The 23,898-nt window shown below is 33.7% G+C and overlaps 3 protein-coding genes across 4 annotated transcripts; 1 reads left to right on the top strand and 2 right to left on the bottom strand.

The window, feature by feature from the left end:
* The first annotated feature begins 375 nt into the window (after positions 1–375).
* Positions 376–6,627, top strand: LOC131940296 (uncharacterized). Of its 2 annotated transcripts, XM_059298943.1 has the most exons (13): positions 376–426; positions 850–994; positions 1,722–2,154; positions 2,482–2,608; positions 2,829–3,008; positions 3,343–3,411; positions 3,599–3,653; positions 3,810–3,929; positions 4,344–4,423; positions 4,753–4,933; positions 5,345–5,445; positions 5,664–5,770; positions 6,222–6,627. In XM_059298943.1, the coding sequence occupies exons 2-13, from the start codon at positions 863–865 to the stop codon at positions 6,290–6,292; spliced, it is 1,656 nt and encodes a 551-aa protein (XP_059154926.1). In that variant the 5' UTR covers positions 376–426; positions 850–862; the 3' UTR covers positions 6,293–6,627. The 2 variants fall into 2 exon arrangements, with proteins under 2 accessions (XP_059154926.1, XP_059154925.1); XM_059298942.1 differs by lacking the exon at positions 376–426 and having other exon boundaries at positions 768–994.
* A 75-nt stretch (positions 6,628–6,702) lies between these two features.
* On the bottom strand, positions 6,703–15,204 carry LOC131940295 (putative glutamate--tRNA ligase, mitochondrial). Its single transcript, XM_059298941.1, has 13 exons — positions 14,926–15,204; positions 12,674–12,746; positions 11,861–11,898; positions 11,519–11,737; positions 11,119–11,199; positions 10,207–10,299; positions 9,985–10,079; positions 9,736–9,790; positions 9,407–9,511; positions 8,762–8,928; positions 8,353–8,431; positions 7,439–7,702; positions 6,703–7,013 (listed from the first exon to the last, which is right to left on the bottom strand). The coding sequence occupies exons 1-13, from the start codon at positions 15,193–15,195 to the stop codon at positions 6,894–6,896; spliced, it is 1,659 nt and encodes a 552-aa protein (XP_059154924.1). The 5' UTR covers positions 15,196–15,204; the 3' UTR covers positions 6,703–6,893.
* A 2,549-nt stretch (positions 15,205–17,753) lies between these two features.
* On the bottom strand, positions 17,754–19,161 carry LOC131940315 (ficolin-2-like). Its single transcript, XM_059298967.1, has 3 exons — positions 19,102–19,161; positions 18,859–18,978; positions 17,754–18,180 (listed from the first exon to the last, which is right to left on the bottom strand). The coding sequence occupies exons 1-3, from the start codon at positions 19,159–19,161 to the stop codon at positions 17,821–17,823; spliced, it is 540 nt and encodes a 179-aa protein (XP_059154950.1). The 3' UTR covers positions 17,754–17,820.
* Between the last annotated feature and the right edge of the window lie 4,737 nt (positions 19,162–23,898).

The raw sequence follows: 23,898 nt of genomic DNA, 5'->3' as shown, positions 1-23,898 counted from the left end.
TTGTCCTGAGATCATTTGTCATGGAACCATATATATATATATACATTTTTTTTTCTTACGTGGAATATGGTGACACCTTAGGTCTAGGTGCCGCACCGGGTGACACCCGACCTCGCTACGCCACTGGAAAGAATACAAACATTTATAAATAGGTGCCTAAGGAGTAGGCCTATATAGATCTGTTGTTGTTTTTTTTAAATAACAACACTGGGTAGAAAACAAAACACTATAAAATGACAAATGGAAATGGATTGGGCACCTACGCTTAGGATTCTGGTATATGTTTATCGGGAAGGCCCATTTCTGCTTCGCTGATAAATCCGGAAAAGCTGATTTCTTCGCGGAGCATTACTAAGTAGTTATTTATAGATTTTTATTTTTAGTTGTCAGGTTGCTACTTGCTTGAGGGAAATATAAACGTTGCTGGTAAGATAGTCCCGTTAGTGTTGAAATAATTCACATTTCGAACTCAGTTAAAGTAGCACAGCTTTCTTTAATAAAATATGCGAAAAACGAATCAACTGTTTAATTATAAGTAATATTATGTTACTTAATCAGTAATTTTGAGCTGATCAGAGTTAATTGACTAAAAGGGGCGTGTCTTATTGAATTTTTATGTCGGTAATACAATAATTGTAATATTCATTCAAGTTATAATAAAATTAGATCTAGATCTAGAAGTCTTTTTTGTAAGCACATAAGAAGTGTCTAGTGAGGTATATTTGGACATATAGCCCTTGTATTCAAATTGTTAACATTTTTGCCAGTATTTAAAAAAAAATCACTGAACAAGTTGTGGAGAGAATTCGTTGAAATCATACGCTTTATTTCCCTGCTCTGCGAGAACAGAAGTATCTTTAACATGGCAGCAGTCGAAGCAATGAAGAAAAAGTGCGAGTTTGGGGACAAATGTTATCGTAAAAACAAGAAACACAGGGAGGAATTCTCACATCCAGGGGACGAAGATGATAAAGCTGCTGCACCTTCAAAAACAGTTAGTTTTATTTTTTTATTCGTATCTTATCGCTTTTTTTAGTTAAGGTTTTCTATAGTCAGCAAGCAAATCAATAGCTATAAATAATCCATATTGACCATATGTTCCGGCTTTATTGATTAGGGCCATTGTGTTGGGAGTTGTGTTTAAGCAACGGAGTTGCAAGGTTGTCTCTTTTAAATAGATCGAATTTTATTAGGATAAATGTTATTTCCTGGCGTTTTTGGTAGATGCATGTGAAATAAGCCCATAATCAGAGTTTCTTTCATGCATCTCTTCAGGGGAAGGGAGAGCATTACTCCGAACCACGTTTACCCCCCCCCCCCCCCCCCCCCCATCCCGCTCTCCCGCGGAGAAAATGAAAGAAACACGACCATTACTTATGTGACACACAAAAGTGTGCCTCTTTAATATTCAGATCAATTACGTCATTCTTAAAAAAAAACTAGATTCTAAATGTTATTTGTAATATGCCTCTTTTTTTTAAACAAAAAGGAATTTTTAAATATGGGGGGGGGGGGGGGCTATAGGCCAAGAGTTATTAGGTAGGCCAAATGTTCTGACCAGGATCTTGATATGAAGCAATGAACACTTTGTACCTTACATCGAGGAGCAATGTTTAATATTCCTGACACGCATTTTGTTTTGATTGTTGATTCTTAAGGATCTTATTTTTATTTTTTTTCTATTTGGCAAACCAACTAAAAAAATTGTATATCCAATGCAGCGTATTGTCCATGCTATTAGCGGTTCTGATGACGAGGTCCCGTCCATGATAAGGCGAAGCTCAAAACGGAAGGCAGAAGAAGAAGCAAAATCTACTTCCTCTACCCCACCAGATACCCCAAAACCCTCCTCATCCAATCCCACAAAGCCACCGACCACCAGCAAACCACCACCAGCAAAAAAACAAAAAGTCGATACTTCTGAAGAAGAAAAAATCGCAGTTGACTACAGTAAAGGGAAAACTAAAAAAGCTAATTCAAAAGCCCCAGAAGCAGCGGGCAGCTCAAAAAATGAAAACAAGAAAAATAACTCTCCACCTAAAATTATCAAATATCAGGAGAAACGGCAAAAGTGCAAGTATTGGGCCAAATGTTATCAGACAAGCGATACACATAAAGAGCAATTCTACCATCCTAAAGATGAAGAAGATAAAGGTAAAGATCATTTTTACGATAAATTTTAAGAACATTTTAAACAATAATAATTTTAATTTAATTTATGAAATTAATCATCTAAATATGGAAATAGACAACTTTTTTGAACGGAAATTTCTGATTGAGATCACTCATTTGTCATTTATTGAAAGAAAAAAAATTAAAGAAGGGAATTGTAGTTGATCTAGATCTAGAATTTGAATACGGGTTCAGAAAATCTTTTATTTTTTAAGTGTCCAGGTTTTTTGCAAACTCTTGGTTAAAACAGTGTTTGTCTAGACTTGGATCTATATCTTTTTCTATGTTGTTGTAAATTCTTTTCACCAGAGGAAGAGAAAAACACAAGAAGTAAGTCATCATCAGAAGAATCTCTCAATCCTTTGGAAGATGGGGACACAGTGGAGTTCAATACAGGCTATAAGCTCAAACGAGAAGACGATATTTACTCATGCACGTAAGTTAGAATATAGCCCAATCTCACTAAACCTTAGTCTTTGGACTATTGCAGTTTATTGATTTTAATGTACTAATAATAATGCAATTGTACAATAAAATCAAACATTTTTAATGTTTTAATTTATAAATGGTTACTCTAAGATCTAACTGAACATTAATTATTGATTTTAAATTTTTTTATCAATTTCATTTTTAAAATTTGTATCTGACCTCTTTAGGTGTAAGGGGTTTCTTATCCAGAGGGCGCCTATAAATGAAAGGACATGCAAACATTTAAAAGAATATCTTGGTGAGGAGTTTGACCAAAAGAGGCTTGAGGCTAGCAAGAAGCCAAAAAAGCCATCAATAAAATCACACATACAAGTCAGTGTTCTATTGGCCAAGAAATATGATGAAACGTAAGTTGTTTTTTTTATTCATAACTTTTAATATACTTTCATTTAACATAATTACTTAAAACATAGCTAAAATGTTTTATTGAAGGTTTGCTATTGTTTCAATTTGTCCTGTTTGTTACATCAATGTTTTACGAAGTAAATGCAACAAAATATGATTGATTGATCACTCTAAAGAGATAAAGGAAATAACTTCTGCTTTTTTTTTTTGTTTATTTTAATAATTTATAGCTTGAACAAATTGCAAATGTAAAATTATTACGATTTCTTATTTAGAATGGTCTTCATAAGTGAGTGGTTTTTGTTTTTTTAATTTAATTGGTTTTAAAATCTTCAGTAAAAATAATCCAGTTGGCTGGTGGATCAGTGAAAAGCTAGATGGTGTGAGGGCCATATGGACTGGAAGGTAATTGTTTTCTTCTTTTTTTTGAGACACTGAGATCCGAGTGCTTGAAAAAAAAAATTATTTTGGAAAATGTTTAGTAAATTAAACTTGATGTGAGAAGCTGTCTGAGTTTTTAAAATGGGGTTGAGTGAATTAGATTATTAAAATTTTAAAAATTAATGTTTTGTAACTTCATTTTATTTTTCAGTTGTTTTTACTCCAGACTAGGAAATGCTTTTTACGCACCTGATTGGTTTACAAAGGTAGGCCAACATATAAAGAGGTTAATAAAGAATTATAGCTAGCATTTATTCATAATATTAAGTACACATAACAATGACACATGCTTAAATACACAGTTTCATTATGCAGTTTTTTTATTCAACGTTAATGATTTTCTTTATATGTCTAATGAACAGGATTTACCTAAAGATATTTATCTGGATGGAGAGTTGTTTGGTGGCAGAGGTCAATTCCAGTCCACAGTCAGCATTGTAAAGACTGCTGAAAGTCCCAAGTGGAAAGACATCAAATACCATGTGAGTGTACAAAAATAATTCACATAAGTAGAATCATCCATTGTTGTAATGTTTAGCCTATTTTAGTGATTGTAGATTTATAAAGTTTTGTCTTGATGAAAAATTAGTCATCTTTTTTTTTTAACTCTATGATGTTAACAAGGCTTTTAAACAATAGTTTAATATTTTTATTTCATTTTAACTTATCAATAATATCAATATAATCTGGCAATGCTTATCAATATAATCGGGCAATACAAACATTTGATTCCATTAGCTGTCAATGTTTTTTACCTTATATTTTTATGCTATAAAAGATTTTATTTAAATATTTTATTTGTCTGAAAAATAAAATCTTCAATGCTGAACAGTTTTATTACTGACTGCTGTATGTGCTCACACACAAGTTATGATAGAATTTAATTCTCATTTCAGGTGTTTGACTCACCACGAATGGGAAAGGAAACTTTTGAGAAGAGAATGAACATTATTAAGGATTACTTTGAAGAGCACCAGTATGTCACATTTGATATCTTCTCTTTTTCGTTATTTTTTAATTGATGTTTTCAAACAATTCATTTTATTGTTATACTTGTCAACATGCCTGATTAAATAACGAAAAACAGACATAATGTTTATACTATAATATATTTAAATTATAACTTGCATCCCACATATTAGCTAGAAGTTAATAGGTAGGGTTTAAAATGCAAACTCTTCTAATTTCAATTAAAAGAAAAAGAAACCACTACATTTTAAGTAGAAGAACCTAATTAAAACAAATGCCATATGCCAATTAACAAACTATTAATCAAAGTAAATGTTGTGGTTGTTTCCCTTGCAGACCAGAATATGCTGTTTTTGTTGAGCAAGTCAAGTGCAAAAGTAAAGAACATTTAGAGGAAAAATTAACCAAAGTTCTCAACATGGGAGGCGAAGGGTTAATGATTCGCAAACCTTTGTCTAAATATGAAGCTACAAGGTCGGATACACTCCTCAAGATAAAGAAGTTTTATGACGCAGAGGTGATTTTCTTTAAATCTAGAATTTTGTTGACTCATTTTTTTATTTTCATTATAAAATTAAAACAACTAAACATAAAAATGTAACTTAGAGCTAGAAAAACTGGCTGTTTGAAAACTTGCAGCTTATTTCTTATCACACATCTGTATTGCCAAATGTTAATGAAACTATGTTTTCTTTTTTAATGAATTCCCACAGTCATACACTATTTAATTTTTTTGTATCAGAAAAACATTAACATTTATTCAAATTTTCTGCCAGTATTTTCGAAAAAAAAAGACATTCAATTTATAACTTAACAATACAAAATTGAAATCTGCATTGTTAACTATATAATAGTTGGATCATTTATTTGTATACTCTGTTAGTTTGACTGTCAAAATACTATAATTTAATTACTCTGATTACATCAGGCCATTGTCATAGGACATGAAGACAGTAAATCTAACCCTGGCCTGTGTGGAGCACTCAGATGTCGCATGGCTTGTGGGAAGGAATTCTCTGTTGGGTCAGGGTGAGTACCAGATCTTAAATCTCATCACTATTATCATAAAACATTTTATGGCGGTATTTTTAAAAACTGTATACCACATGAAGTGGTTGTATGCTTTTCTTTAAAAACTTAATATTTCTGTTGGGATTACACTGAATAATTTCCCTTTTTGAAACCTGTGTTTCCATAATTTTTTAAATGACAGGTAAAATAATAAGTGTCCTCTTGTGTAACTTTAGGTTAAACAATAAGGATAGAAGAAACCCACCAAAGATTGGGACCATCATTACTTACAAATTTCAAGAAATTACCAAAGGTGGCTCACCTAGATTCCCTACTTATGTTGGTAAGTTTTATTTTTTATTCTTTCCCAAGCATTGTGTACAACCAGAGAAAAGTGCTACAAATAATTTTTCTATAACTATCCTTCCTTACTAGTTAGCTACTTGCAAAGTGATAATTTTAAAAAATAAGCAACATGATTTGTTTTAGCATTATGTTAAGAGTAAACTACCAAAAAAAATTAACTGAATTAAGAAAAAACAGTTGAGTATTAATGTTAAAATTAATTCTTTGTAAAATACAATTCCATTAACTTTCATTAAGTATTGTTCACCTTCAACATTAAACCAAATGATTTAAATAAACTATCACACTAAGAATATCTGTACTGCTAGGGAAAAGTGATAACTGTACAATATTCACTAGTCATTGGCGCCTTGCCATAAAGGTGTTTTATTATTTTTTTTTTAATTATGTATAACAAAGATTAAGCTAGAATAATTTTATCTTTGCAGGTATACGAATAGACATGACAGAACCCAAGGATGCTGAAATTAGGGAGGTTATGGACGAAGATGATGCTTGAAGCAATTATAGACCTTATACCCCCAATCAATATCTAGATGTGATATTTTAAGTCATACACTTATGCTAACTTTGGCAATATTATGAAATGTAATAATGAATTTGTACATTTCTAAAGACTTTGTTGGCTGAGTTTTGTGACAAGCCAAAAATGAAATTTAAATGCAATTAATGTTTAGATAGACATGAAAGAAAATAATGCATTTGTGTGTGTTTTAAACCAAAAGGCAGCACAATTTGTATGTATGTGAAATATGTATTTTTTTTCTATTTATTGTCACATGTAAAATAGTCTAAGCATAAAGTGTGATATAAGGCAGTATTTATTTTTTATTGTCAAAGAAATTATTAAATTAAACAAAACAATTTCATGTTTCTTTAGTTTCCTTAATTTAATGTTTAAAAAATATCACATGAATATCAAGTACAATGAAATTTAAGACCTAATGGTATATATGTGTAATTTTAAAGCTTTCACATCCTCTTAACGACAATATACAATGCACAATTTAGAAAAATCTCAAACTATATCATTCAAACATGCATTACATACAATAACATTTTTCTCCATTTAAATTGTTCAAGTTCACCCGTTCGATAAATTACACATTTTGACCCGAAGAAGAAGGTAACTGTTTCAAACTTTCTAGAACAGTTTCAAGTCTGTGAGTTATGTTGTCATGGCCGATGACATGCAACATTTCTGCTATTGGTGCGCCTTGCTGTTGCAAAAATAGAAAACAAAAAACACACATCAAATACAGATAAATTTCAAAGAAATCGATAGACATATTTAGGTTAAATTCTTGTTATAATTTTTTTAAACTAAGAAATAAAACATGCAAATGCATCAAAAGTAAAGTAAAGCACCCCTTTTTAGGCCTTATGATCCTATGGGCAGATAAAGTATAGTTTATGTGTCTTGATCTCAGCATATGAAGGGATGGTGTGGTCAACACTATGCTAAGCCGCCTTTACTTTCTATAAAGCCAGTCTGGTGCCAATCAGAGCTGGGTGGACTCAGAAACATAGTAAAGCCTTGATCCAAACTCAAGAATTTCAGGTTGTTAGTCAAGTGCTCTACCACCCAACCATGCAGTCCCAAAAGTGCAATATTTGTAAAGAAAAATAAACATTCCGAACAAACCTTTAACCCAGTGAGTGCTGTCCTTATCAATGCAAAATATTTCTTCGGCTTGAGCTGTTTCCTAGCCAGGTAAAGTTTGAGCTGTGTGTTGAGATTGTCAAGGCTGAAGTCCTCCACTGACGACACCCAGTGCATGAAGTCTGTCAGCAGTGTGATGGCATTCTTCTCCATGAGCATCACTTCAGTCAGGTTTGTGGGAGATGGCGTAACCCAAAGGTATTCCAAGTCGGGGCCCACAAAATCTGTCAGGTAGCTAGTTCTGTCCTACGGGAAAAAATTGTAGGCAGATTAGTTAAAGGAGGGAAAAAATTGTAAACAGATTAGTTAAAGGAGGGAAAAAATTGTAAACAGATTAGTTAAAGGAGGGAAAAAATTGTAAACAGATTAGTTAAAGGAGGGAAAAAATTATAAACAGATTAGTTAAAGGAGGGAAAAAATTGTAAACAGATTAGTTAAAGGGGGGGAAAAATTGTAAACAGATTAGTTAAAGGAGGGGAAAAATTGTAAACAGATTAGTTAAAGGGGGGAAAAATTGTAAACAGATTAGTTAAAGAAAAGTTAATTGTAGTGATAGCTGAGGCTTTGATGATGCTAGTATTGCTACACAAATAGGTGACTAAAAATAACTTTTTTATGGTTATTTCTTTAATTCATTTACTCATCTGTTGTTAAAAAAATTGTATCTTAATAGTCTTATGCAGCTCTCATGCAGCTCTCATTCAAACAGATAAGGATATTTTCTTGATTTGTTTAATAAATTTTTAGTAACAACAGATTTTTAAGTTATACAGACTCAGCAAAAACACAAAATAAACTTGCTTATAAAAAAACTTAATTGGTTTACTGAAATTAAAGAGATCAAACTCAGTTTTATAAAAGGAAACTTACAAAAATGAATAAAATATTTAACTTACTTCTAGCAAACTCCATCGTATTATTTTAACAATGTAATCTTTCCTTAGCACTTGTTCTCTTAAGGCACCTTCACCCAGTCTACAATAAAGTCAAAAAAAAAATATTTTAAAATAAATTTTCAACAAAATCCTTTCTTGAATAGGAGGAAAAAGAAACTGGTTATTCAGAAAAATTTCAGTATCTCAAACCACAAGAAAATAAATTCAATGCAAGTGAGTCCAAATATACTAACATCTAATTAAATAAATTTGCTAACTAAATTGTCAACTCGACTTCTGTAAAGAAAAGAATTTCACCTGTCGTTAAATTTACTGACTACCAGCTGCCTGGTATACTAACATCTAATTAAATTAATATCCAACTGAATTTATTATGTCAACTCGACTTCTGTAAAGAAAGTAATTTCACCTGTCGTTAAATTTACTGACTACCAGCTGCCTGACTTGACTGACCAAATCATCAACAACACTGGCGTCATTAGAATTGACCATTTTTTTAATATGCAGCCGATTAGCCTCTTGCAACCACATTGGACTTAGCCGACCTGAATTGCGCCTGATATTGCGCACATCAAACTAAAAAAAGGAGCAAATATAGCATCATGTTTTTACACTTTATGACACAAAACAACAAATTTACTAACATTTTATAAAGTTTGATTTGAATATAGGTATTAAAGGATAACAGTATAATTATGTATTTTATTGTATTCACAACCATAAGATTGGGAAACTAAAATAGTTTTATACTATAGAAAGCTATAATGTAGAAAATCTTATAATATAATTTTGTGTTTAAACTTTAAATGTAAAGAAACAAGAGAATAATTTTGTATTGTTATCTATAAGGTAGATCAAAACACAGACATTAGATAAACTATGATATAATTTTACATTTAAATCTAGAATATAGAGATGCTGAACAGTATAATTTAAAATATTGTTTTTAAAACTGACATAAGAGATAGTACAATATAATTTTTTATTTAAATATCAGTGCTAAAGAAACAACACTAAAAGTTTGTATTAAAATACCAGAGATAAAGAAACTTACACTGCTACACATTTCCTGTAATGTCATGTCCAATGTACTTTTCTGAAAGCCACCGCCTACAGTTGTGATGTAGTTGAGAACAGCTTGAGGAAAGCAGCCAAGCTCCTTCAAATGATAGAAATAAAACATTAAAACATCCTTAAACTAACCAGGAAGGGCATACAAAGAGAGTGATACTGCTATGAATTAAACATACTTAAAATTGAAAACCATGTTTTGTAGGGATGGCAAAGAGAACAAAACATGCAATTAATTTTCTATGAAGTAGAAACCAGTTGTTGTAACAAACAATAAAATTATAATCGTCACAAGAATTAAGATTAACTTACCCGAAAATAGTCTACATGGATATCACCTTGCCTTTTTGATAATTTTGTACCGTCTCTAAAAAAAACATTGGAAAAAAAAATTTTGTGATAAAACTCTTTTTAATAATGCAATATAACAAATTAATTAAAAAATTCAAAAGTATGTATTCACAATAATTGGAGAAAAAAGATTTTATTACAGCTTAAAAAAAAAATGTAATTAAGAACTCAAACCTTGCTCAATATATTTAGTGAGATGTTAAAACTTACTGATTAACTATCAGAGGCATATGACCAAATTTAGGTGGTTGCCATCCAAAAGCTTTATACAACAATATATGTTTAGGTGTTGATGGTAACCATTCCTATAAAAGTAGAAAAAAATCCTGTTTATGTTTTTGATTTAGCAAACAAAGGTAGATCTCATTAGGTAAAATTTAAATCTCAAACAATTGTTAATGATTTAAAATAAAACACCAATGCCAAACTTACAGAACCTCTTAAAACATGAGACACTTCCATAAGGTGGTCGTCCACAACATTGGCAAAATGGTATGTTGGGTAGCCATCTGATTTCATAAGCACCTACAAATATTTTCAACAGTAAGAGTTTATTTAAATGAACATGTATTTACACAATGGTATGTTGGGTAGCCATCTGATTTCATAAGCACCTACAAATATTTTTAACAGTAAGGGTTTATTTAAATAAACATATATTTACAAAATGGTACATTGGGTAACCATCTGATTTCATAAGCACCTACAAATATTTTCAACAGTAAGAGTTTATTTAAATGAACATATATTTACAAAATGGTACATTGGGTAGCCATCTGATTTCATAAGCACCTACAAATATTTTCAACAGTAAGGGTTTATTTAAATAAACATATATTTACAAAATGGTACATTGGGTAGCCATCTGATTTCATAAGCACTTACAAATATTTTCAACAGTAAGAGTTTATTTAAATGAACATGTATTTACACAATGATATGTTGGGTAGCCATCCGATTTCATAAGCACCTACAAATATTTTTAACACTAAGAGTGTATTTGAATGAACATATATTTACAAAAATTGAAATGAACATATATTTATGAAAATGTAAATGAAAATATATTTTCGAACATTGAAATGAACATATGTTTACGAAAATTGAAACGAACATATATATATACAAAAATTGCTGTTATTTAATTAAATAATTTTTTCTTCTTCTAGTAAAGTTTAATATTGAACATGATGCGCAAGTTGTAATTAATCATAGAAAAATTCTTAATTTCAATGACTAAAAGAAACACATTACAAAACAAAATTTAAGACAAAATGTGTCATGATAAACTTAGTTACTTTTTAAAAGTAAAAAAAATTTAAAAGCCATAGACAAGCTACTCACTGGGTCACCTTCTATGTCCTCTATGTCGTGTGATGTTTCACCTTTCACCATGTCGTCCCAGGGGTCAGGGGTCGGCTCAAGCTACAGATGTAACAGCAATAATATAGAAACTTATGTGCAATAACTGGCGGTAATAGCTTCAAATCAACATTGAAATGGGATTTTTTATAGTTGCATTTTTACAAAACTATTCAAATCAACAATAAATTACAGCTATTTAATTTTATTTTTAGAACCCTGCTATGTACAAGTGGAAGTTAAATTTTGTTTAAGTGCTCACTTCTCCAACTTATGAGGAGTACATGTCAGATCCTTTGAGATTCAATTTAAGAAATCTCATTATTAAATTTCAGATGAAAGATTAGTTAAGATAAAATAAAAAATCAGACTAATGTCTTACTTTTAGTCTAATGACGTGCTCTGTCCCTTGAGCTAGCAACGCCTCAACTTCACTGTGGGCCAGTGATCTACAGCGGTTGTCATACCTAGATGGCTCTCCTTTCCTTGCTGCTTCTTTGCGCATCAGTTCCAGCCTACGCTCTGTACAAAAACAACGATACGCCCATCCATTCTTCAGTAGGGTTTGAATGTTCTCCTGATAAATTTTTAACCTCTCAGACTGTAGAGTCAAACGTTTAATCATAATTAAATTTTTCAATATTTTGTTGTTTTTTTTAATTAATGATAAAAAATTTAAGACATTAATATGTAATTAAGGAAATAAGTTAAAAATGTAATTTACCTGAATGTATGGACCAAATCTGCCCCCAACAACAGGACCTAAGGATTAATACACAGTGTTAATTAAAATATTAAGATCTAAAAATATTTTTCTTGTTATAAGTGTATGTACAAATACATAATGATAAAATAATGCAAAAAAATAGTATGTTCTACATCCTACTCATGTTCATAGTCAGGAATAAAACTTACGAAAAAATTTTTTGCCTGTTTTATGTTACTTCGCACTATTGAATACCTCCTTTTTAGAACATGTACTACTAGAATTTCAGAGCACAGCTCATTATAAACTTGACTAAAATTTAGTTTACTTTGAAAATGTAGAGATGGTAACAGTTATAACATTGTGTTAGAAGGAAAGGCTGAAGGGTTAATAACATCTTATAGAGATCATTGTGTACATAGAATTTCTAGAACAATAAATATATTGAACCATTTTAAACCCAAGTATTAGTAAACATAAATAAAATGTGTGCCTATCAGTGAAGTACTTGTATTTTTATCACTTACACTTTACTTCGCAAGTCTTCTGTCTATCACAATTGACATGAAATTTCACACTAAGGTTAGTGACAAAGAACATTTTCCTCTAAATACTTCACAAAGGTATTACCCTTCTATTCTTGGGCCAAAACTACTTCCTTTTATAAAACAGTTCTGACCTTGGGGTATAAAACTAAAGCAGTAGCATGAGGAGGGGGAAGTAGATAACCCACAATTATATTATTCCATGGGCGCTAAAGTGTCTAACCAAACCCTAAAACTGACACAGACAACTAACATACCTAAAGTATTGCTATTCTCAGATACCAACCTTCATCAGGATCTATCCCTGCCCAGTGAAGAGTATTTTGTAAATATTCAATTGCTCCTGGCACTGCACGACTCTAAAATAAATGTAATGAAAGTTTTTAGTAATTCAATTAAATAAAACAATAATTAATTTACAACTTTTAAAAAGAAATTTAATTGAGTAAGCCAACATTGGATAATTTTAATTATGAATATTGTTAAATAGGTGTAGTTAAAACATGGTCATTGTTGTAGGCCTATAATTGCTAACCCCAATAGTGATCAAATAAGTGAAGTTTAAGAACAAAATAAATCCCCTACTAGTTATAGATGACTGTATTAGAAGTACCAAAATATTTTTTTAAATATTGCAATAATGTCTACTCTAGAGAACGAAAAGTTCAGACAGTACAAACTCTCATCTGTAAATGTACGGTGCATACTTCATTAAATTTTCTATGATCTATTCTATTCTTGAATTCACTAATTTAATACGAATTGTTGTTGTTTTGGCTTTATATTTAACTCAATGCAACAAGCCTGTCGGTTGGTTGAGGCCACCCCAGGGATACAAAGTAAAGGTAGGATTTTAACTTCAATATTGTTCAAGATGACTTAAAGAATGAAAAACTACATTTAATTATCCTTAATTAGATACCCTTTTTGGATGATTATAGATACCGGTGTCCAATAATGTTAAAAAGGGGGTGTTGGGTTGTTAGTAGTATTGTAATCTCGACTAATTTTATGGTTAGAAATGGAGGCGAGCGAGTTGACGAGATTCCTTCCATAATGTTGTTGGCATGGAATAAAAACGTGCTTTTTAGATTTAGACCGTAAAAAAAAAAAAAAAAAAACTTAAGCCTAAAATTAATTTCTTCTTCTTCTTCTTCTTCGTTCTTAATTATTAGTGTTGAAGGGGATCGAGATTTATCTGCCAGTGGGTTTGAACATGAGACTTTGTTCGAATTTATCAACCATGAGCTTTTTGCCGACTCGACCACGCCTCCAACACAATTAAGCGGTACGTGTCAACTGGTTATGCGCCATTGAGGCCATTGACTCCGATTTCAGCCTGCTTTTCTTTTTTGGATTTGCTTCCATAGCCTTTGTCCAACCAAGAACAAACTACAAGGCAGCAGTTGTTTGATTTTGGAGTTGTCTCTCCTAGAAGAGTGGCTGTCCCCAGCTAACGAGCCTCATCTGCCCGAAAAATTAATTTAGAAATTTTATATTTTTAGAATAAATGCTATAAAAGTTGCAAATCCAGAGAACTTGAAAATAATTTGTTGAGTTTAAGGCTACATTTCTATTTATTTTCATCAAGCCTAAGTTATAACCGGATGTTTCACTTTCGTAAGACAAATATTGATTGGCTGTACAGTAACTTAGTGATCGATAACTATTTGTTTACACAACTTTGCAGATCAAGTTTTTAAATAACAATGCAAATTTAAAACCCCATGACCTAGTTTTCTATTTTTAGCTTACAATGTGTACAATAAAATCAATGGCGGCCTATCCAGGATGCCATTGTTTATGTCGCCATTACACGTGAAAACCAAATTGTTTTTGCTTTTTTTTTAATTTTTATTTAGTTACCGAAAATATTATAAACATCAAATACATCCAATCTTTAGTAAAGTCCGAAAAAAACCCGACAGACAGGATTTTATAACCATATTAATTGTAACTACGCTGTGCATGATTTTTAAATGAATTTATTTATACACCTCTCAAATACCTTTGAGACTTTTCTCGCTGGTGTCCATTAGGGTTAGCCGTATGGTAGGATCAGGGTTGGGGTTAGGGACAGGGTGTTTATTTAGTTAACTACCAATAACCTAACACCTCTTTTTTAAAGAAGATTCCATTATCGGTCACCGGTGTAAACATTCTCCCCGTTTTAATTATCAAAATTAATCGGCAGCCTAAAAAATGATTTGTGAAAAAACACGTTTGCTTTTAAATGGCTACGTCAAGCGAAAATAGGTCAAGCGACAGGCTAAATATACGCCACAGGGTTGATTCTAAATTGTAAATATCCGAAACGACAGAAAAAAAACTACAAATAAATAGGCCTACTATTAAATATTAATAGCCTTTAAATAGCCTATTTCAAATAGGGCATAGGGGCATAGGGCCTAACTAAAGCCCTAAAATCATACTAAAATGCCCTAAGCCCTAAATAAATAGTAAATACTAAATATTTTAAAAACTATGATCAGTGTAGCTAGGCCTAGATCTATTCAATAAGTCATGAAGTGCTCATGCCTGATCAGTATCTTCTATTCTCAAGATGAAAGTTCCGTTATGAGACCGGGCGAACAAAAAATTGTACAAAGCAGTACGAAGACCACCCAAATGAAGATAACCAGTGGGACTTGGAGCGAATCTAACGCGTACAGCAGGCTGTGTTTTCGTGGAACAATGCCTGCTTATTAAGTAACAAGCTTTGTTGTCGCGTGATTTTATTAATTTTTGCGGGTGGAATGCAATACAATGACGAAAACATTGCAGAGGAAAGTGACTTGTTTTCATCATGGGCGCTGCCATGTTGTATATTAAAACATTTCCGGGAGATACGAAAGAAAACTTTATTTAGCATAGACAAAATTAATTATGAGATAGATCTAGATGGTTGGCATTTCTAGAAAAACTTTGGCCTAAATATGTTTTACCATTTATTGAAATTTTGACGATATAGATTCTAACTGGATCATAGGGAGTGTTTGATAAAAATCGTCCTTTAATGACTTCATGTTTTTGCCGATTTTTTTACTTCATCCCACCAATACCACACTTCAACTTCTTTTTCCTTCTAAAAATTATTCTTTTAAGGCTTTATTGAGGAGCTTGACGTCTGTAAAACAGATCTAGATCTAGCTCGAAATACGAGTGTCGTGTCCCGATAAACGAGATTTTTTAGATACGACTGTCGAGCGAGCTAAAATTTGCTTTTAAATATGAGCAAAATTTAAGATGTTATAGTAACCGGATTATAGGGTTTAACGGGTTCACCGTCAAAACGGCCGGGGACAAAACGACTCCATTAAAGCGGACCCGTCAATTTGACCCCCGACAAAACGACCCAGTCAAAATAGTCCCGTCACAAGGGCCCCGACTTATTGGCTAATGTCAAATGAGCTCCCGTCGTATTGACTCTGGACATATTGGCTCTCGACAAATCGTCTCCCGACATCTTGGCCAGAGTTTCTTCCAGGCATCTCTTCGGGGGGGCGAAGCCCCCCCGAAAATTTTTTACCGCCCCCCCGAACGAAATGAAATTTATATAATTTATATAGAAAATATATACTTTTAACAGTGTCCGCCCCCCCGAAGAAAGTTTACCGCCCCCCCGAAGATTTCAAGTGCCCCCCCGGAGAAAAAAGTCTGGAAGAAACACTGATCTTGGCATAAAAGTAACCATTTTGTCCTACCTCCACTACCACTATCGTCTTTTAAATGCCTGAATGAATTTTTTTTTTCATGAACCAACAGCAATTCACAAACAAATCGAGCCAATGACAGCTAAATCCCACCACTTTTAAACTTTTGATGTGTAATTTGCAACCGTAAAGATCTGTTGTTTTGATAGCATACACGCATACAGCGTGGACTTCTCTCCCTACACGCTAAGTATGAACCAGGGCCGGCGCTACCTATAAGGCGAACTAGGCGGTCGCCTAGGGCGCTGTCCGTAGGGGGGCGCCAAAATGGGTTGGAAAAACAAATTGAAAGTTTGAGGGGTGGGATGCAAAAAGAAAGTTTGAGAGGGGGTGCAAATCGAAAGTTTGAGGGACGGGGCGCTTTTAAGAAGTTTTGCCTAGGTCGCTAAACACTGAGTATTAATATATTATATTAAATAGGATGGAATTTATAACTAACTGTAAACTTTGTTGTTTTTTTTTCAAATAATATATTTTAAAGTATTTTAAGCAATAATTCTTGCAATGTCTAAAACAGTTACCTGTGTTTAATGTTTTGAAAGACGTCCCTTTATTTAGGGGATCCAAAATTTTTAATGTATTCCTAATGCTTAGCAGTGTTAATTAAAAGTATGTAATCAAAATTGAATAGAAGTATGTTATATTCAAGCTACGATTTTTTAGACTTCCAAAATAAACCTACAGTTAAGTATTCAATAGGTAAAATATATTGCTTTTACAAGGTTACATATCTAATATGAAAGATTTGTTATAATTATTACGTAAAGAAATTTAGAGCTTTTAATTGGGTTTTTCAAGCATGTCTTAGATACACTTGGTTAATTTAGCCGTTCTTGTGAAAGTTATTTCCCTTGAATACAATTTTGGTATTTGGATTTTCAAACGGGAGATAATTCGTTGCTTAACATTACATTCATTTCAAATTCCTGCACCTTAGGTTGACCGCTTACAGATAAATACAAATTTAAGTTATTATTTGCTATTGTAACAATTATATAGAGCAGAAGTTCTAAACAAAATAGTTCGGTAGGTTTTTTTAGCATTATCAAGTTGAAAAACAAATACATCAGTTGCCGTTATAGATTGCAATACTTAATGTTAGTAGACATACAGTCTTAGTCGTAAATTAAACATCTAATTAATTTTCTTTTCGTATTTTTCACCCTCTCCTAAAGGATTCATATATAACAATTTTAGGCTGGAACCTTTTATTTTTCAAAAACAAAAAAAAATCGTTACATAATCACACAATATTATAGACACTTTATAATTATAACTAAAGACACTCAAGCTTAAAACAGGTAAGTTCCGTTTTAGAACTCACCTTGGGAGGACTGCAGGGAGCCCAACACGACAAGAACTTTTTTTTCAGTGTTTTTTTTTTCCAGACTTTTTTTCTCCCAGGAGTGGGGGGGGGGGGGGCGGGGGGGAAGCACTTAATTTTCTAAGGGGCAGGAAGGGGGGCTATGTCGTAAAGTACAAAGAAGACTCGTGGACTTAGCAACAATTTCAATAAAATGTTTATGTGAGCGATTGTATGTGTGCACATACATTCAGTCTTTTAGTATTTACTATACTAATCAAATTGTTTTCGTTCAGGCTTTAGGGTAAAAAAAAACTCAACTAAAAAAATTAAACACTTTATTTATGTTTCGTATTTAAGTCTTTAATCAAAATACCATTACTTGGACAATGGTTGATGAGACTGAGGTAACCACAGCTACAATTGCTTGCGAAACTTCATCTCCACGCTACACAGCGAATTACTGAAGCCTGAAATCTCGTACCAAACTACACCGCTGTTACTGCTGGACAACCAAATGCCATTGAGAAAGACATAGTGACAGCTGTCAAACCACCAGCCCCCAGCGTGCCTGGTAGCACAGTTATTGTTGTCTGCCCTGTCGTATGTTGCAAATTTCATATCTTTATTGTAGTTGAGTTGATCTTTGGCATTGCCATAATGCTGTCCGAGACGTAGAGTATAGGAGGAAGCCTCGTCTTCGATCCTAAACGAGTTGTATACGGCGTGATACGAGCTGCCTTTGTATATTATGTCTATTCTTAGTTGGTGCATACCCTGTTAAAAAAAATCAAATTTGAATTACATGTCATGTACGGTTGTTTTTTTTTTTTTTTTTTTTTTTTTTTTTTTTTTTTTTTTTTTTTTTTTTTTTTTTTTTTTTTTAGCGCAATTTCCATTCTGGAGAATTGCGTTTATTAACTCGTCATTTCTGGGAATGGATGGATGGATGAATGTATGGATGAATGTGTGTCCGGGCTTTAAGTCGTATCTCCTCCTCAACGAAGCAATATCGATGACTAGTTCCAAAAGCAATTATGTTAAGCAAGTTACGAGAATGAGCATAGGCTATAAAAATTCCGGGTTTCTTTCATGTATTTCCCGGAAGAGCCAAAAAAACTCGAAAAAAATTCAGTTTTTGGCCCATATCTCGGCAACCAGACCACTTAGCGACTTGAAACATCTACCAATCGATTCCTGCCATAATTTAGAACAATATTGCCGAAGAAAGTTTTCAAAAATATCCTCTCGTTCGGTCACAAAATTTAAAATTACATAAACACCTACAAACCGATCGTTCTTCTAGCTTGAACGCACCCCAGCATTATACGTCAGAGCTATTTTTAGATAACATAAGGAAATTGCGCATAAATGTCACTAGACTTTTTTAATTAACTTGTTTTGTATGAGGTTACAGTCTATAATTTGAAATCAGGAGGACATTTTATTAGTTACCTCCGACGTCATTTGGTGGACAAATTCATTTCCAAGCCAGAAGTCGCCAATGTACGAGCCAAAGCCCAGCTTGTAATCCGTCCAGTTCCTGGTGAAAGAGATGTCACCCAAGACACGTGTCTGTTCGTGTCAGAAAGATACAGATTTGTTGTTAAAAGTTGTTACAAACGGGAGAAGATGAAGATGATGACTATGTAGAAGATGAAGTGTTGTTACATTAGTCCTTGTACACCTCTGTCTTACTGCATGGACTGACGTAATCAACATGCCTTTGTCGACTTGGAGCTGTGTTGGTTCGGACATTATGTTTTCACTGAAGCAGGCATAATCTTCTTCTTCTTCATCATCGTTCTTATTTTTTAGTGTTGGCAGGGATCGAGCCTTATCTGCCAAAGGGTTTGAACTCGAGTTTCGAATTTATCAACCATGATATGGTTTGTGTCGACTCGACCATGCTTCCATCACAATTAAGTATACGTGTCAACTGGTTATGCGCCATTGAGACCATTGACTCCGATTTCAGCCTGCTTTTCTTTTTGGATTTGCTTCCGTAGCCTTTGTCCAACCAAGAACAAACTACAAGGCAGCAGTTGTTTGATTTTGGAGTTGTCTCTCCTAGAAGAGTGGCTGTCCCCAGCTAACGAGCCTCATCTGCCCGAAGGTTCGAACTCGAGAGTTTTTCGGTTTAGCAACCATGAGCTTTACCGACTAGACCATGCCGACCCTCGCAGGCATAGTAACTCCAGACTTTGGCATTAAAATCGTCGGCAGTTTCCAAAAAGATTAAAACAAAACAAAAAATATACGACACAATTACAGAATGAAAAAACAATATTTTATTGAATTATTTCGCTTGAGTATTTTAACAATTTGTAGTAATTTAGCATATGGGACAGGCAAAATTAAATAAAAATTAAACATTTGGTAAAAGATAAAACTGTAAAAAGTTGAAATCGCTATAATTTACGGCTGTGCCGAGTTTGTCATTTGTGTGTACATTTTATGTTTCCATATTCCATAATGCATTACATATTTTCAACGGTAATGCAGACACAACGTATTTAAAAAGACAACTACGTTACAAAATAATAAATAACTTCCGTTTCAAGAACAATTTCAATCGCTATCAATTTCGGCTTCGAGCTGTTGATAAAAATATTAAAATTTACAAAGCTAATAAAAATAGTAACTGCCCACATATTTACATCACATGCATATCCTGGCAGTAATTCTTAGCTAAGGACTGTTGCCGGACTGTAGCTAGCTTCTTTTAACTATTATTTATTTTAGTGGAGTGATTCTCAAAAAGCGTATATGAGTATCGACCCCAATGTAATCTGTACTTCACCGAATTATGTCACGTTATACTAACAGCTTTTTTTTTTTAAATAATGGGTTATTGCATACGATTAAGGAATAGAGGAGAAAATGGTAGATACGCGTGTAGAAAACAAGGTTTATTTCGGACATTTTTTTCCGTGGTAGGGGCACCGGAAACTTCCGTGTGGTGATGGGCGGACACTGATTAAAAACATTAACTTTTCTATATAAACTTTTTTTATTTGGTATATAAGGGGGAGGGGTTGCTATTCATTATTAATTGTTTCTAAAATCAATCATTCCTATTCCAGCAAAATTACGTATTTGATATAAGTTGTTTGTGGAGTTTAAATACCTATGCAAACATGGTTTGAACGTCTCAGATATGAAGTTAAAATGCACAGTAAAATAATACACGTATGCTATTTTTCTTTACACTATATATATATATATATATATATATATATATATATATATATATATATATATATATATATATATATATATATATATATATATATATATATATATATATATATATATATATATATATAAATATATATATATATATATTAGATTTGGTATACTAACATTGAAACGATAATAAAAATTTTATCATTTCACGATTGATGTATTGTGGCGGATGATAGTCGACATTTTCTATTCCAATGGACATTTCCCACAAATCCAAGAACACGACTCTATCCTCTAGACCTCTGAATCTTTCCCTTATCAGGTCGATGTACTGGGGGACAAGGGGGTCCCCGCCCACGGCGTGAGTGTCGGTGTAGTACTTAGAAGTCACGTGAGGTATCCTCAGCCCGATTAGAACGTTAGGGTTCGAATCCAACATTTTCTCGATGCCTTCTCTGAGTTTCCTCATGCGTAACGACAGTACACTGAGATGGGCGGGGTGAAGTGGAGGTAGTAATGAATGATTAGAACGTGTTTTTTGTTTGCGGGCAGTGTCTGGATAAAGTCAGGAACTCGGGTCGTGTCGTCGGGTCAAAACGTAGTTCTGGGGTTCGTGCGCGAGTAACGTTATGGTGATGTTGTACTCAGGAATCACGCAGGTTGCTTTATCGGGGTACTCCCCTTCCGTTGCAACGCAATTTGCTATGTCGTTAAAACTAAAAAACATGAGTCTTCCGTTGGAATCACCGAAGATCCAGACCGAAGTGTTCCGGAGACAGTGCCGTGTCCAGTTCGTTGTGATGATTCCTTCGTCTCTACAGACAAGGGAGTTCCAGACATTACCGGATGACCAGTAGCCTTTAGGGGTTCTCCTGACCCAGGTGACGTTTTTATTCGACTCGCGACAGGGCAAGAGTTCAGGAAGGTTCCCTGTGAAAACAAATATTTCAGCACGTTGTGTTGTGTTAACGTATCTGTGGTTTTATAACCACCACAGTGTAGGGTTGTTGTTTTTTGTCAGGGGTCTCCAAACTACGGCCCGCGGGCCGGATGCGGCCCGAGACGTCCTCTCATCCGGCCCGCGGAGATCTTTTTGTCCACGTTAAAAACGTTTGTTGGTGATGGCTGAGGAACTTTGTCCAGAAAAATCAAAGACATGCCTGGAAGAAACTGGCCCTCGAAGTGAAATTTGATAGTTAATGCGGCCCTCTGACTGAAAAGTTTGGAGACCCTGTTTTTGTTATTGTTTTTTTTTAAATTATTATTATTTATTTAATTTTTTAAACGCTTACGCATCTTGTCAGTAAACAACAGTTTCTTTTAAAATGTACCAATCAGATAAACACACGGGATTCAAAATAATCTTTTCCCCTTCACGCCAAAGTCACACGATGAAGTAGAGTTCATGCTAATTCGGTGACCTCAGCATCAGAGTTTCTTCCAGGCAGAGCCCCCCCCCCCTAAAAAATTTTACCGCCCCCCGCCCCCGAACGAAATGAAATTTATATAATTTATATAGAAAATATATACTTTTAACAGTGTCGGCCCCCCCCCCCCCGAAGAAAGTCTACCGCCCCCCCCCCCCCGAAAATTTCAAGTGCCCCCCCCCCCCCCCTGGAGAAAAAAGTCTGGAAGAAACACTGCTCGGCATACTGTGGTCAGCACTATCCCCAGCCGTCTTAGTTTCCCCAACCAGATTCAGGTATCCAGCAGTTGGGTGGACAGAGACATTTCATGCAATCCAACATCGAAACTCTCGGGTTAGCATTCAAATTATAAAACGTTTCCGGGTTATGTCAGAGGCGTAGCGACCCTTCCCGGCACCCGGGGACAAACTTTTCGATTTCGATTTGCACCCCCCCCCCCCCCCCGTCAAACTTTCGATTTGCACCCCCCCCCCCCCCCCTCAAACTTTTAATTTGCACCCCCTCAACTTTTCAATTTATTTTTCCAACCCATTTTGGCGCCCCCCCCCCCCTCCCCTCGCTACGCTACTGGGTTATTTTTACAAAAATCCAACAACATATTTGCTACATAAGCGTAGCAATGTCCAAGATGTCAATATATTTTTTTTTCTTAGAGTTTACCTTCGTTTACAATTAGAACTTCAATTTCTGGCATCACAACTCGCTGTGCTGGTGTTCTGAGAAAAAGAAATTAATTTATAACCAGATATATCAAAACCTGATAAAGTAATCCAAAATTACATTTAAAACTATTAAGTCCTATATCAGACAACTTAGAAATAGTGTTTCTTCCAGACTTTCTTCTCTGGGGGGAGGGGGGGGGGGCTTGAAATTTTCGGGGGGGGGGGGGAGCGGACACTTTTAAAAGTATATTCCATTTAGTTCGGGGGGGGGGTAGACTTTCTTCGGGCAGAAACCCGAAGAGATGCCTGGAAGAAACTCTGCTTAGAAATGTGAGAAACATGTACATTGTAGCTCTTGATGTTGTTTCCACGAGGCTAGTGTTTACCCGATTATAGAAAGAGTCAAAGCCCGTTCAGCGGCTGTTACGTCATGCGGAGGTGCCACATTTAAAGTGTCTCCATACAACCAATCATCGCAGGTTAACCTTCAATTAAAATAGCTTTAATTAAAGCGTTGCGTAAAATGATTTCAAAAACGTATTTTTATAATTAGTACATAGGTAATGTCATTATATATATATATATATATATATATATATATATATATATATATATATATATATATATAAATCGATATACAGTTTTAATTTATATGTACAAGTATTTAAAGATCTGTATTTCTCCTACCTAGTGTCCCTCGGTCTACCACAGTAATAATTCTCATACCCAAACTTGCTGAAGTTACAAATACATTCCCAGCCAGGTATGTTGGGGGTATTAAAGCAAATAGTATCCTGTTTATATAGTACAACAAATTAGTGGGCAAATTAAATTTGATTTTTTTTTAATTGATTTTTGTATTGATATTTTTAAGCAATAAAATATTTTTTTAAAATCAGAAATACGGTTTATCAGGAAATTTAAGAACGAATATGTATACAATTTAGGGTAAACGTACGTAGGCTACGTAATTTTTAGAAATACCTCTTTAATTTGTTCTTTGATGAAAGTTCCTGTCATGTATTGATTTTTTTAAGCAATAAAATATTTTTTTTTAATCAGAAATATGGTTTATGAAGAAATTTAAGAAAGAATATGTATACAATTTTAGGGGACGTGCATAGGCTACGTAATTTTTTGGAAATACCTCTTTAATTTGTTCTTTGATGAAAGTTCCCGTCATGTACCTGGCCACCCCAATGTGGATCTGGTGGATA

This window comes from Physella acuta, unplaced genomic scaffold (genome assembly GCF_028476545.2).
Source record: "Physella acuta isolate Inbredline_101_S28 unplaced genomic scaffold, ASM2847654v3 ptg000315l, whole genome shotgun sequence".
NCBI classification, from domain to species: Eukaryota; Metazoa; Mollusca; class Gastropoda; family Physidae; genus Physella; species Physella acuta.
The sequence above is the reverse complement of the archived record's forward strand: the minus strand, read 5'-3'. Positions and strand labels throughout refer to the sequence as shown.